This window comes from Polyergus mexicanus, unplaced genomic scaffold (genome assembly GCF_030449975.1).
Source record: "Polyergus mexicanus isolate NDT 795.1 unplaced genomic scaffold, iyPolMexi1.0 SCAF_1, whole genome shotgun sequence".
In the NCBI taxonomy this organism is placed as follows: domain Eukaryota; kingdom Metazoa; phylum Arthropoda; class Insecta; order Hymenoptera; family Formicidae; genus Polyergus; species Polyergus mexicanus.
In genome coordinates, this window is record NW_027223321.1 from 9916061 (window position 1) to 9932642 (window position 16582).

The following is a 16582-nucleotide window of genomic DNA, read 5'->3' on the forward strand; positions in this document are numbered from 1 at the left end:
CAAATATCACGCGAGACGAATAATAATATTCTAATGAGTATTTTTCATGATAAGATTTTCATTTATGTATATATATATATATATATATATATATATATATATTCTATTCTCTTTAAAGTTTTTAAATTTAATTATTGTTAAATTTAATTATTTTCAAAATTTGTTTCTTCAATTCCCGGTTCTTATTTTCTAGAAATTAATTTTCATGAAAATTGCTGAAATATATAAAATGTATTATATAAATTTAGTGTTGTCACATATTTTCAACAAATCATATTCATCCTACGCAATTAAATTCACTAAATATATTTTATACAATACGTGACTTTTCATTGATATCTATAAAAGAATCCCTCTGAAAGCAGATACGTGTATAACAAGATTTTCCCATCTCCACTCCTAGTACGCAAATAATTAATATGTGAAAAGAACTCTAATTGACGTTCAATCGACAGAATGAATGTCATTAATTGCAACATGCATAATGATTGGGATCCATCGATTGGATGATGTAGCAGTCAAACAATGTGCAAATAATTCAACTGAAAAGTGCTTATAATCCGCTTTTAGTCTGAATACGAACTAACTGCCGTCGAGAATTTTGAATAATTTTTCAGCACTTTATAAATATTGAAATAATTGATTGTAACATAAGATCGTATTCAAATATTTGTTCAAGTTTTAATTCTAACAAACGATCTTGTCAAACATAGCGCACAAAAAGTATTTGCTTTCGAAACAAGAAAAACCCGATGGTATCGGGCGTATATTATATATTTAGTACGATGATTGTTTGACTATGAATATCATGAAAAAATAGACTTTCGAATTTCGCGGATAAAAATTCTTTGCACTAGCGAGACCTAATCCAACGAGCCTCGAAGGCATATATTTACATATTCGCGCTCTAATTCTTGAATTATTCACGACCGAGTAACCAAAACAAGATGTTGTTCGCACCGGCATAAACAATTGCGGAGACATATTGCAACGAGGATAATGACTTACACTCGGTTTCTCCACGCTTTGTGTGTTTCGCAGCAAGAATGTCAACTGTGAACTACAACTTCCGCACGACCATATGACATCTTATGCGGAGAGTATTTCGTTAGATTAACTTCTTTGTCTAAAATCAACTTTTTGTTTGTTTTCTCTCTCACATACTCATTTCGCAACATGAGATTAAACGTCGATTAAAATTCAAAATAAAATCTGCCCTTATTTGCTTCAATTATTGTTTGTTTAAGCTAACTATAATAATTTTCTCTCTCTCTCTCTTATCAGGATTATGCCAAATATATATAACCGATCATGTGTCCATAATTTCTTTATAATATATTATTTTTAAAAATGTTATGTTAAAAGCTGCAAAAAAGAATGCTAGGTCCTCTTTAAAATTTACGGTTTTTTCCTTTTCTCGGTTAAAAATTCACTTGAAAACTTTGCTACACATACATGACTCTTAATCTATATTGTCTTCAAACTCTTCAAATAACATATATATCGCACACACAAGTATAATAAAATAAATTATTATTATATAAAATAAATTCACTCACCAATCGCCATATCATCATGCTATACCAGCTCCTTTGAAGTTAACTCCTGTTTAAGAATTATCATTTCGAATTCCCAAGAGATATTGTCGTACATTTAAATAACAGTATATCAAAAATATTTACTAATACACTATTTATATGAAATAATTAACGCGATAAACTATAATATTTCATTGAATATTTTCAAAACATTTACGATATAATTTTCCTCGCACCCGCGATGTACTTTCGGAAAAGACGCGACGCATTACGGATGTGACTTTACTTCGATGTGCGAGCGCGGCAAGATAATCAGAATCATGCGCATGCGCGCGTTATGCTGTATATCGCGGCATTCTTGCCAATCTAATGAATATCGAAAGTCCCACAATGTCTGAATTCATATAATATATAGAACTTTACTATTGCAGAGACTCGATAATGGTAGGATAATTTGCAATTATCTAACAAATATAGAATTTTAAAAATTTCGACAATTTTTTTATCTGATAGTCAATCGTATGACATAGTATTCATGTGTTTCTTGCTAAAAAGCTCTTTATATATAATGCAAAATGCATGATTCAGAATTTATATAATCTATATAAATATTATCTTAAGATATCTATATAATAATTATTTATATTTTATTTTCTTTTATATTTATATCCATATATTAATATGATAATATCTATTTATTATTTTTTTCTTCTTCCTGAGATGTATATGAAAAATTATAAATAAGAAATTAATGTTTTATTAAATTTAAATATATAAAGACTTTTTATATATATATACTAATTCCATTTCATGTGAAAGTAGCATACATATAATTTAACTAAACATTATTTTAAATTATAACTTTAATATTAATCATAAAATAAAAAATTGTATCTCTTCTATATATATAAGTATAGTATAATAAAAAATATTACGTAGCTGAGAAATCGCAATGGGTAGCAATCAAGTTCAATGTTCAACAAAAACAAAAAATCATAGATTAGTGAGCTAAATATAAAATACTTAAAATTGCGTCTTAAGTAAAATTAAATGAAAACATAGAAACAAATATTTATAAAATGGAAGGCTTAGAAAATGAGGCAAGTAAACGAGGTTCTCGTATCTGTGATAACTTAAGTAAAAACGTATCTGTGTCACAGTGACTAGCGGACATGTCTTCTGAAAGAGAAAACTTTCCACATGGCTCTTGAATTTCTTCTTTGCCTTCTGTAAATAATATATCAATTTGTATAAAATTCTCTAATTTTATATTACATCATCTATTATATCATTCAATGATGTATGTACTTTAAACAAATAAAATCGTAAATATAAATAATATTACTTACTGATTATTTTCAAATAATAATTTGCAGAGTGTGCACAGAAATCTACTACTTCAGTCACAATAAAATTAGATAATTGAGGTGTATAATCAGCGCCTATCTTCAAAGTCTGGAATTTAATGTTAAATTAAAAAAAAGATATAGTTATTTAAAAAAGAAGATATAGTATATTATATATTTATATATATAAATTACAATAATCCACGTATTATATACCTTAAAGGCAATAATGTCTTTAACTTGCGGTTTTCTAGTCATAATTGGAATTATTTCTGGATCGCTATGCATCCAGTTTTCATAACATTGTGTTTTTTCTTTATTATTTAAATTTTTTTCTGTGCTAATATTATTTTCTGCAATTTTATTTGAGGTTTTTATTTTTATCCCATCATTTAATTCATTTTCCATCTTAACTTCATTTTTTACTTTCTTGTGTACATATGTAAGTGGCGTTGAGCTTTGTCCCAATGCTAAAAGGTTACCTAAATCTCTAGATGAGTTTTTGCTTATATAAGATTCGTTTCTAGATATTTCTTGTACTATTTGTTTCGCAATATCATTCTCTTCCTTCTCTGTATTATCAAACCGTATATGCTTTCCAGATGGAATAATATAAGAATCTATAATTTTTGGTTTTTTCGGTTTGTTTTTTTCACTCATATTAGAGGATAATGTAAGTTGAGTTTTTGATTGATTTTTTGGTTTTCGTTTTCGTACTCGCTTTCTCTTTGGAATAGATATAACAGAATCTGTCAGATTACAATCCTCTGTTATATTGTTATCCGTAACTTTAGAATCTGTATCTTCTTCTGTATCATCAATCGCTGTATCATTGATTACACTGTAGAATGTCATATTTCCTGTAGTACTATCTAAAATAAATGCAAATAATCAATAATTATGTTACTAAATAAAGATCTCATTTTATTTTATTTGCATTTATATGTGATACAATATATAAATGAAACTAACTTATTGAGGTTGGTTGCGTATCATTCAAGGTATTATTAGATACAACTAGTGCATCAGATGTATTTATTCCTGTTTTTATATTTGTGGTATGGACCTGTTTATCAAGCATAGAGCCATTGTATGTTTCTGCTTTATCAACTTCATTTTTTATACCTGATCCAGGAACTACTCTGCAATTCATGAGATTGCTACTCAGTAATACATAATTAACAATTAAGACAAGTAATTACCGCAAAATTGCAAAATAAATAAAAAACAATAAATCAAAATTTTAAGCCACGAAAAACGTTGACAAATTAAACTATACTAACTGTATCGTTTCATTCTCCTTAAGTATACGCACATCCTCTGTTGGCGGCAAGTATTCGGTATCATTTAATAATAAATGGAATGGTTCTGTGATGCTGAAGAGTTTACTAATGTGTTGTTGGATGTGAAAAATCTGCTGGATCTTTGTTCCGTCAATAAAAATCCAGCAAAATTTGCGCGCATCGTGGAAAAACTTGGACAAGTCGATCTTTAATCGGAAATGTGGATGCTTCATCGTGATTCCTGCATTTATCATTGTGAAACGGGTCGATTTGAACGTGTTAGTTGTAAACGACGTGAATGGCAATGCGATCGTCAGTCTCTCTTGGTTATTCTCGATCCATTCGCCCTTGTTTCGACAGTTCACATGCTCGAATACTTGAAACTGCTTGAAACTTGAAACCCGAATAAATCCGAATCAATCCCGAATCAGCTGTGAGCAAGAGGGCACAATCTCTGAATGGTGTCGCCATCTAGAACAAATTTACACGAGAGAAACATTTTTCCTGCCTTTCTTCAATATATTATTTTTTCTCTCAAATTTTTTAATTAGAGGCTAATGAAATATTATTAAAAATCCGAGAAAATATATTGTTTTGTGTCATATGAGTATAATTTCTTCTGAAATGTACTCATTTTACATACATATTTTGAGACATACACGAATCAAATCTATTAGAATATATATATATATATATATATATATATATATATATATATATATATATATATGCTACTATTTCTCTCTTTTTACACAATTGAATCAACAGCAGTTTTGCAAATAATATTACTATAACAATGGTAATGAGACATGTAACAAAATCATTGTTATAATTTATTAATAAGCGAAATGCTGATGAAATGTTCTCAATTGAGACTCGATATAGATGTTTCTGTATGATGCGCAATATTGTACAATATATTTTATTAATTTCGTCCGAACGAAATAAAAAGTTTAATATGGTTACAGAAAAAAAACAAACTTGCGAAAAGCAGGAGATCTTATTTCTTATACTGTATATTTTATTTATTAATCCGCAATAATACAAAGTCAAATGTGTAATTCTAGCATTTGTTACTAATGTAATTTATTCAGACAACGGAGAGGAAAGGCTGCAGTCATATATTATCATATATTATAAAATAAATCAGCTATGATCAAATATATAATTCACTTAAACATTATATACGACATATTTTTCTAATTTATGTTTCTTTCCCTCATAAAGCTGCGCTCATAGAAGAATGCGCTCTAATATATTTATAAGAAAATAATATTATTTATGTTATATATAAAACTTTATGTTTTTATTATCAACACGTTCAATGTCGACGATAAATTTTGTCATATTATTATCTCAAAAGAAATATACAGTAAAAACAGAAGTATTTTCTTGAAACGGTAATTATTTTTAAATTATTATTTTCTATAAATACCTATATTAGTTGAAACTTATATACTATATTGATTCTTATAGTACTAACAAATACTAAAACAGTGACACACACGCGCGCGCGCGCACATGCACACACACACACGCACACATGTATGCAATATATATATGCAATTTATATTAAAATTATATTATATTGCTTAATTGTATATATTTGTGTAAAATTAAATCCATAATGCAAATTTAAAAACAGCAAGATGTAAATGTATGTCAACGTTACAATTTTATGTACATGTATATCTCTTTTTAATGCAAAAAATACAGTTGAAATATAAATAAATTTAGTAATAAAAATATATATGTAATAAGACAAATTTTCCAAATAAAAAAAAATCTTTATTTCTCAATTTGCACACGCAAAATTGAAGAATTAAACGTATTACACTTCAAAACCCTATTCGTTTAACTAGAGATAATAAAAAGTTTTCTTTTCTTCTATTTACAATTAGTAAACAATTACATAATTAAAAAATTAATTAAGCAATGTTAAAAAAATAATATTTAAAAGACGACTCACATGATTACACATCAGAGAAAAAAGAATAACACGTAACACATTTCTGTATGTATCTAACATGTATTTAAATGTACATTAACAACCAGAAAGATTCATTTTTTGTATGACTCCGCGATTGTACTCTATGGAACTTGAAAAAATGTATTGCACAAATATTAATTTTACCCACTGTCTACCAGATTATTCTAATAATTCTCACATTTTCAATTTAAACAGCCATGTTTAATTTATAAGATGCATATATATTTGTCAAGTATGTATTTAAAAAGAAACCTATGTTCTACATATTACTATTGTTTTCCGCTTTATATTATAGCTTGAAAGTGAAGTACAATATGAACAGTATTTACATTAAATTTTCTTTTCAAAATTTTGATATGAACAGCAGCTGAAAGTGTCTTGCTCTGTTATAATCATTATAACGACACTTAGAATGTCATAAGATTTACGTTTAGCACATGAATTCTAGACAATACAGACTTTTATGATTATTTTATATATTTAGTATGCTGAGGCTACAAATATTTGAAACGTCTAATGTTTCGCTGTAGATAGAATATTTTGTTCGTTTTTCAATTATTAATAGAAGAACTTGATTCATTTGATCGTAAAAATAGGCGAAAGTTTATATTTATTTGTATAATACTGCGACATTTTCTCTCTCTCATTCCTTTCTTTTTCACTGTTATCATTTTGCTAATATTGCAAGTAAACATTTTGTTAGCGATATATAGTATAATATTATAAGTATAATAATATTAATATAATAAATTCTAACAAAATATACATATATTATATATATTCATACAAAAAACAAAGAGATAAGAACCAATTCTTATTATATATGTATAACTATATAGAAAGTTGATAAGTTTTTGTAGTATCTTCTTGATTTTTACAATATATATGTGTAATTCATGATAATAAAAGACCGGGCAGTGTGAAGTAACCCTGAAATACGATATTCAAATGTATGTATAATGATAAAACTATGTAATTATACATAATTCGGAATTATTTTATTATTATCTTTATATAAATCCGGTATATAGACGAACGCACAATTGTTGTTTTATTTAGATCATTGTTTCGATCGCAGTTGACAGACAATATGGAAGAAAGATCTTGTTTAGAAAGTCTTGTTAATATATCTTAATGCACATATATTGTAAGTATATAATAACAAAACATCTCTTATATTTTTGACATTCTACATATTGGAAATTAATAATTCTTTTTAAGAAATTTTACAAATTCTTAATCTTTACTTTATAGAATATGAAAAGTGTACTCTCTTTAATCTTGCATCATCTTTAATTTCTTTAACCGATTTTTTTAAAGTCTGCTTCATAGTCATTATCATATCTCTCGTATTTGCGACAAGTAGAGAAATTGCTTACAATAAGTTGCAAAAGTTACTAATAGGATATATAGTATATTTATATTTTTATGAAATATATTCTTCGCATTCGAAGAAACAAATAACGCTTTGTTTGCGTGATGCCGTAATAAAAATTGACTCTTTGAAATTGTTTACTATCCAAGCGAATAGTTATTACAAAATTGAAAGAAGCGATGTATACAGATTCATGTGTGTGATACTTTTTTTTTACTTACACTATACTGCTATCAACTATTATTTTTTGTTGATGTGTTATGTTTGTTATTTCCATCAAATTGACGGAAGTATTCACATAGATTGAAACGAAAAGAACTGGACACAGTTGTATTTTAATATTTTAGTTAAATATTTAGAATATTATTCTTCTTCTGAACTACACTTTGTGTATGAGACAAGATCCTAATGTTTTCGCACACGTTAGAAAAAGTTTTGCAAGATAATTTTCTTTACTTAAACAAACCAAGTGTGACTCCTCATATAATTATTGAAAATATTGCAGATCTAAAGATACAGAAATTGCAGAAATCGCATATTCTAAAATTCAAAATAAATATTTAGTATTTTAGTTAATCATATAAAAAGTAATCTTTAATAATATATATCTATATTCTATATTTGAAAAAGAGATTCAGTTATATTTATATTTTTATATTTTATATTTTTACCATAGAATGTGTTTTTTCATTAAATTTTCCTTAAATTTTCATTACTCATATATAGAAGATCCGTCATTTTGACATATTTAAAAATATTGACATGAGAGCAAAACTCTTCTGAATACATGCACGTTTTTAGACTCGTTTAAATATTTTGCATGTTTGACGGACGAAATATCGAATTATCGTGACATTTTTCGTGGCTTTGCGCGAATTATCGAAATCTCGCACAATCGATATCCATAGCTTATATCATATCCCATAGCTCGTAAATAAAACCTTATCCGGATCAATGAATTATCTGTCATCTGTCACATTTGATAATTCTCAGATTGGACGCCGATCGATTCGATAGCACCGATATAATCGGTGGAATCGTCAGGGGAGATTTATCGCGGCGATATCAGCAGGGATCTCGCCTTACGACAAAATGCAAGAATTCCTTTTGGAATCGGAGCGTTCGCGAATCTGTTGCAGGTGTTGAAGCTGAGTCGGGGATGGCACGTGGGTGCTGCTACTACGCGAATTCATGTGCTGCGGAGGTGGCAGAGATTGTCGACGACGACGTTGGAGCGCCGGGCTTAGATTATACTTCAGCTTAGCTTGGATGAGAAGCTCTTTAAATACTTGGGAGATATTTAGGTTCTCCTTTGCAGACACTTCGACGAAGCCGTTTTCCCATTTCATGGTTACTAACTCTCTCGTGCTCTCGGTGTCCACCTGCAATTTACTTTCATCATTATAACTTATCACACAGATAATTAGATCCAATATTATTTAACTTTACAATATGTATACAATTTTCATTATTATATGCATTCTAAATTTTAATTCACAATTTGTTTTTTAATGTTTTTCATACATACACTTAAATATTATTTAGAAAAAAATTTAAATTTTTGTTTGGGTTTTCAGATCCTGAAATTTTTGTTAGATTTATAAATATTTCTACACGTAAATTTTCCTATATTTGTGATTTCGAATTCATGATTATACGAGGTTTAGATAAACATTCAATTCTTATCGGGCTCTAATCAGGTTTAGAACGGGATATAAATATCCAGAATAATGTAACGCGATAAATATCTTCTTTTCCAAAATATTGTAAAAGATTTTATAAAATTTCAAGAATAAAATAAATTTTCTTAGAATTGAGCAAGTGCAAGCTTTCATTTAATAATCTCTTTTATGAAAACGGTGAAAATGTGTCCAAAATTCTTTGAAAATTCCAGAGAAAAGTAAAGAGGTCAACGATAATATTATTGCCGTGGAAACTCACCTCCTGCTCCGTTTCTACTAGATCGATCTTGTTACCAACGACCACTATTGGGACGGCTCCTTTCGTGCTGAGTATCTGAGCCCTGAGAGTTTTCACCTCGAGAAACGTGTTAACATCATTGACATCGTAAACCAGAACAAAGGCATCAGCTGATTTGATCGATAAATCTCTCATTGCCGGAAACTCGTACGAGCCGGACGTGTCTAAAATGTCGAGAGTCAACTGGATCCCGGAAACATTGAAATCACCGTGATGCATCTCCTCGACGGTGCGCTTATACTTCGGCGTGAATGTACTGTAAAGAAACTGGTTAATTATTGCTGACTTGCCGACTTTCGCTGCGCCCATCATCACGATCTTATGCCGAATCGAACTCTCGGCCGATTTTCCACCGCCGCTGTCCGATTCTGACAATCTGTCGTTTCTGAAATGTTAACACATTCTTTTCATTAACTTAGGTTTTACTCGATACGTTAATATTAAACTTTTAAAAAGTTGAGCAAAACAATATTACAATTACGGTAACAGATTTGTACGGAAGTATTATCAACATTTTTCATTACAATGTGTATTCAAATATATCTCTCTAAATAGATATCAATCGCTGCACGCGTTAAGAGGTACGAGAGGAATTGTTATGAGAGATATTGTTATTAACGGAAACAATAGAATACAATTTCTTCCGCGATACAATGGCGGAAATAAAGAGATAACCACACATTCTCTATTTAAGAAAGACAATCATTCAACGAAGAGAATGCTGCGTTAATGAACGCGAAGAATACACGATACAAGAAAGCGCATGTTATTGAATACCACAGTTTTGTATAGACTGTCCTGAATACGAGGCATTATCGATGCTAGAGAATGCCTCTTGTGAGCGGCGAGGCCATACAGTCGCTTTTACATGCACCAAATAGCAGCAACTGTCTCTAAATATCTTCGTCTCTTCATAATCATCTGCGCTTATTAGAAGAAGTCAGATGTAGTCATTATCGGGTACACAAAGAAGAAAAAGGGAGCTTCCTTTTTCGCGTAGATTCGCCTTGAAATTACAAAACGAACTAAACTCTGATAGTTGGCTAGTTACGAGAAATGGACGGTAACGGAAAGGAAAGTGCAGGAAAAAAGCAAGTACATCGCGCACCCAAGCGGGATTTTACGCTGAAAGCAATTTTTCTGGCCTACGACTTATTACTTCGTGTCTCAGGTACCGAAGAGATATAATATCGAAAATCGAACACACTGTATCTGCATGTTGCTTCAAAGAACGCGTCTCCCGGAAAGAAGATGAATCTCTCCTCTTTCAAAGGGATGAAAAGATTAATATTGGTTCTATCACGTATCATGAAACTTTTCTTCTTAAAGATGACTCATACATTAATTATAATTGCGATTCGTTCCAGTAATTTTTATATGAGTGATAGAGTGGACTAATAGAAAAAATATTAAAAATAATATTATTTTTCTTGGAAATGAATTTTAAATCTTTTATTACTTGAAGATTAGTCAGTAGAAGAATAGTTGAATAATCTTATTTTAAAATACTTGATCATGATTAATTACAGATCGGCGAATAGTAGTGAGAAATAAAAATTGTGAAAGAAACTCTTTCGCACATTACCTGACATTCTTTGTCGTTGTATCTTCTTGTTCTTCTTTCAAATGTGCCGAAGGTTGCAAACTGAAGCGACGGCGAAACTGATGACGGCCTTTCATCATTTGTGCCGTGAAATTTCTGGCGATAAGAATTCACGTGTATTAAAAATGAAACTTTTGTTTCGCAACTATTGCATATAAAGATTAATTACGTTAATAAATTTATTAGTGTCTTAATTCTTGTCTCTCGAAAAATATGCGTTGCAATTTCCCTCTTTTTATCTATTAACTCGATTCTTTTCCCGAAAATTTAATAACGATCGAAAAAAATTCCCACGCAAGAAAAAGTTAATAAAAATGTGTTGAGATAACTGAGTTTTGCCATTTTTCTAATTTTATTAACTCTGGGGAAGAGAACGAAAATAAGATTAAAAAATTGATATAGGAATATATACTCTTTAAATTCTTTAATATACACGAGTTTAATATACATATATGGAAAATATGTAGTCAATATTTTTTTTTTACGAATGTCAATCTCTATATCTAATATTATTGTGTTTAATGTTATACATTTTGATTATGCGTAATTGCGTCATAAAGCAATGAGAAAAAAATCATGGTCGACCATGCAAATGGTCGGTCTTTTCACACATTCAATTGATACACGAATAAATAGAATTTTGCTGTCGCTAATCGCTTAGTTTATTGCAAATATTATGTTGAATATTGATCGATATATGCTTAATAATTTTAACAATGTATTATAAACGATACTCAATTTAAAATTCATTGTATTTAATATTACCGACATTTGTAAGATTATTTAAAATATAATTTATATATAACAAATCTGTTATTTTCAATTGTGCTTTTGTGTATTTATGGAGATAAAACATATAAATTAAAATTGCAAATATTTGATTTTAATCGATAAGAACCTTACATTTATATCTTATTTTTAAAATTTTAAAAATACGGAAAATATAGAGTTTGTAAGATCATCAGTTTAAATAACGACCGATTACACTACTTTTCCTTTACGGTGCAGTTAATTTTGAGATGATACAACACTGACATCAAAGAATTCACTCAAGTATGCTCGCAATCCTGCTACGAGATATATACCCCACAGCATAATAACTCTAACAGGGTAAATTCATTTCCCGCCAAGTATAATCCATTTTTGTATGTACGGAACAGCGCTTTAGGCGATCTTTTTTTCGCTTTACATCATTAATCTTTTGTGCCGTTACGAAGTTTATTGAATAGCCGCAACACAGCGAGATGGCTTAAGCTGCCACCCTAAATAATCGAATGTACGTGTTCGACGTATAAAGCGTAGCACGTTTCCGTACAAGAGCCTCTTTTTATTCTCGCGATCGTCTCCACACTGCTCTTCGGCAAGAGGACCGGGCACTGATTAAGGAAGCAATCAAGCTTCCCGAAGAAACACTGAAAGTAAACCCTCGTCTCTTGTCTATCTCTGTTTCTACATTTGTCGGGATCTAAAATTTACTCGGAGAACAAAAGAAGACATAAAACCGCAGTCGTGTAAAATATTACAGAGGATGCAAAGCCAGATAAAGCAGCTCTAAAATATTCTTGACCTCTTCCGTCGACTATTTTGTCCTGTAATATGTGTATATGTGTTCAGATATACATAATATATAAATTAAAGAAAAATAATAATTATAAACAATTACATATATATGGTATGTAACATTGCGATTACTCTGTATGCATAATAATGATGTGTATATAAAATAAGAAATACACATCGTTTCTCTCTTTTTTCCTGCTCGTAAAATATCTTCGGAATAAAGAAAGCGATAGATTCTCCCACTTAATATCAATAGCTTCGTTATTTCGCTCGTTAATTTTTATCATAAAATTTCGGCTATCTGAATCTTCAGTTTTTATTAATTCATGAAGTATAATGTTCTTAATATCGAAAAGAGACGCAGAAAACATAAGGCTCATAGGCTCGTTTTTTTTTTCTTCTGCAGAGAAGCGATATTTTTCAATCTCGCTCAAAACAGCCCAGTCCCGATTCGCTCTAAATAAACACGTAAACCGGCTTTTATCGACATTTATCATGGATCAATAACTATAACGTAATTTCCCATTAAGATAACAGATACCCGTTTAATATACGCGAATCTGCATATCCTATCTTCGAGAGGAACGGAAACGATTGATAGGTGAGTATCGTCATAACTGCTACGCGACGGACTTGAATTATCAATAATATCATTGAATCGTCTTCTAATTTTTTCCCAGTTGTCAATAACGCATATATTTAGTTAAAGCTTGCTTCTCTGATCGATTCTATAATGGAGCTTGGTTTGATATGTAAATATTAATAACGACGCTTTTATTAGATTCATGTAATTACTAATCTTTTTTTTATGAGATATTAATTATGCAATATATAAAATTAAAAAGTATATATATAGAAAAGTAAATTATAAAATTTTGTTTATCTGTAGAATTCAATTTTTCATTGCATTTTCTCTCTCGTCACACAGTCAGCAGAACATTCGTACAACTGCCGGAAGGTCTTGGAAAATTCCTTTTGGGAAATTGCATTTAAATGCTTCGTCACAGCGCGTTGAATCGTCTTTATATCTTCGTAGCGAGTCCCTTTCATCGTCAGTTTTATCTTGGGAAACCAAAAAAGACGGCAGATGCCAAATCTAGTACGACGAGTAGATGATGATGGTCACATTTTTTTGGGGCAAAAATTGGGAGACGGCAATTGACGAATGCGCGGGTGCGTTGTCATGAAGAAGGAACCATTTACTAATCAGATGAATAGTTCCTTCTCCATGACAACTCGGACTTAACACGCCAAATTTGCTTCAATAATCGATCCATAACATCTCGATAAAACAATTTTTTCATTTTTAAAGCAAAATTTGATCGCGGCCCATTGTTCCATTTTTGAAATCGTGACAATGCAAAAAGAACAAATAATCTTTTAATGTGCACTATCCAAAAACTACTGCATTAAACAAAAAAAAAAATTATGGGAGACTTAGAAAGATTGGTACTACCTAGTTCCAGTATTGGTTGAGAGATAGTCTTAGTAAGTTTTTGAAAAAATCAGCCTTGGAATTTCTTGAACACACCGAATATATATATATATATATATATTTATTCATTTATTGTAATATATTTGCATCTTTTCACAATCATTTTTCTAGCTTGGAAAAAACTTGACAATAATCGAAGGAAAGAAAAGAGAAACCAAATACGATATTAATGTCTCGTCAATATGTGTCTGCAAATCATTCTCACGATCCAATCTTACGTAACAGTATTGTTCGACCTATGAAACGCGTCAGAATTTATCATCCGGGAATTCTCCAGATCGAGAGGAGAAATTACAAGGGTTTCTCGAATATCCACAATTTTCTTTTTCCTATACAAAAGCTATTCAATAGCTTCTTCCGCAAATCACTGCGTAAAACATGTCAGACACCCTCCAATTGTGTGCGGAACTTGTAGTATTTACATTATATAATATATTATATGATACATTAGTTAAAAATTCTAGAATACAATTCCATAAATCACAATCTATACGTTCTGCTCTATAATTAATTTAAATACTGATTTTTAATAAATGCAACATAATGTGTTGGCGTGGCAAATTTAAATTTTTATAAATTCAAATTTTTATAAATTTGTATGACTTATTTATATTTTTAAAAAGAGCTAAATTTCATATGATTTTTATATTACGTGTAATGAATGTAATATAACGTTATACATTTATATATTTGAAAATAATATTAAAATACATATTAAAGTTATATTTAAAATAAAATTTATATTAACGAAAGAAAATCATTTGCTATTTAATTAAAAAATCATGTATTTTATCAATAATTCTTACAAAGTATTTTTTTACAGCTCTACAATTGTTAATTATCATCTTCAAAGATCATCAAATATTTTCATATAATTTTATTCAACGTATAATTTTATATAACGAAATAATTTTCACGATGCATCTTCTATATAACAGGAAAATATTTCTGCGTATATATTGTACAACACGGAAATTATATGGCATCGACATGATGACTGCAAAATTGCAGGACCATAAAAGAGGATAAGCGGTAATATCGTTATGATTTAATCATCATAATCAAGTTGTGCGTTTCTGGGTCCATAGAGCTAATCTAGCTTAGAGAGATTTGCGCGGGTTGCATCGTTCCCACCAAAATATTTCATTGCGTTTTAATAATAGACGACGTTAACAAGGGAATATGTCAGGCGAATAAATCTCGTCCCGTGAATATCGGAATATTTTTATTTCATTACGTGCAGAGCATAAACAACAAATTCTGACACGGTGCACCGTGTCGTTTTCTTTGCTCCTGCAAAGATGTAAATTTTGTGTGCGGGTATCGCAAAAACACGTAACATTATATGGGGGAAGCGGGTAAGAAAAAGAGAGAGAGAGAGAGAGAGAGAGAGAGAGAGAGAGATATTGTGGATCGATATTCAAATTATTTCGAAAAGTAATGCGGGTAAACGTTTTGTTAGAACTAGCACGCAATGACGTAAAAACGGCAGTACTTTACATACGAAAATTTATGTATCATAATTTCTCTTAAATAAATCTTTACTAAATAATTATTTGTATTTAATATCTCTTGCTTATTAAAAAAGAGAATCTTTCAACCCAAATTTCGCAATAAAACATTTCGATTTTATACTAAAGAACAAATTTATTGTATTTTTACTTAAATATCCACAGATTCATACACAAAAACCGATATTTCTTAATTATAAATCATATAACTTTTGTGATGCATGTTTTGCATTAAAAATATGTTTAGAATGTGATAAAAAATATTTTATACAATATTTTATAGATAATTGATAAGGGGTATGTGTAATACATTAATCTTTTTCACGTCAATGTATAAAATTATGAAATATCTCCGCAGATGGTATAGAAATATCCGACACGTAAGTTTACTTTTCAAAACAGATTTGTTTTTACCTGCCTGCTTTTTTGTTGATTTTTATTTTACGTAGTTTCACCGACGATTTACCATGAAGTGTCCGCACGACAGATCACAGAGTCGTAAAAGCTCTAGAAACTGTGTATATTTCCGTCGGATTGTACTTCAGGGACTGTAAGAGTGATATACGTTAATCCTCTAGTCTAAAGTAACTTCTTACTTGTTACGTGAACCATTGCGAGGATTACGCGGGCGAATGTACTTTGAATTTTTCGCCTGCTCCTTTAAGTGCGACAATATTATATCTTAAATCTTAGCGGTATAATAATAAGTATTTTCAAGTTTTGAAAATTAATCAAAACCGATCACAGAACGTGCACGCGTGTTTCTAACATTTTCTTTTTATAAATAATACTAAAGACAGTTGGAAATGTTACATATATATCATCATTTTTCAAAATTTTATTAATTTTCTCTATATCTGTTCAAAATTTATAATAGTTGGTGCGAAAACATGTTTTTGCT

General features: G+C 29.8%; 2 protein-coding genes across 2 annotated transcripts in view; both read right to left on the reverse strand.

Moving 5' to 3' along the window:
* Window positions 1-2289: 2289 nt before the first annotated feature.
* On the reverse strand, window positions 2290-4606 carry LOC138938416 (coilin). Its single transcript, XM_070305358.1, has 5 exons — window positions 4168-4606; window positions 3857-4026; window positions 3101-3756; window positions 2888-2993; window positions 2290-2765 (listed from the first exon to the last, which is right to left on the reverse strand). Exons 1-5 carry the CDS (start codon window positions 4419-4421, stop codon window positions 2611-2613), a joined length of 1341 nt encoding a protein of 446 aa, XP_070161459.1. The 5' UTR covers window positions 4422-4606; the 3' UTR covers window positions 2290-2610.
* A 1419-nt stretch (window positions 4607-6025) lies between these two features.
* LOC138938423 (ras-related protein Rap-1) overlaps window positions 6026-16582 on the reverse strand; it is a 28278-nt gene continuing 17721 nt past the window's right edge. The window contains exons 2-4 of the mRNA XM_070305372.1: window positions 11098-11211; window positions 9474-9897; window positions 6026-8914 (exon numbers count right to left, since the gene is read on the reverse strand). Of these exons, the coding sequence (XP_070161473.1) occupies window positions 8615-8914; window positions 9474-9897; window positions 11098-11195 (822 nt within the window). The 5' untranslated portion in view covers window positions 11196-11211 and the 3' untranslated portion in view covers window positions 6026-8614. The remainder of the gene's footprint in view (window positions 8915-9473; window positions 9898-11097; window positions 11212-16582) is intronic.

Bases quoted from the DNA above. Each gene is read 5' to 3' on its own strand.
- LOC138938416 (XM_070305358.1), bottom strand. From the start codon at position 4,421: ATGATAAATGCAGGAATCACGATGAAGCATCCACATTTCCGATTAAAG. The intron at 4,027-4,167 runs GTTAGTATAGTT...CATGAATTGCAG, and splicing joins AAGGAGAATGAAACGATACA to AGTAGTTCCTGGATCAGGTA. The intron at 3,757-3,856 runs GTTAGTTTCATT...CATTTATTTTAG, and splicing joins TACGCAACCAACCTCAATAA to ATAGTACTACAGGAAATATG.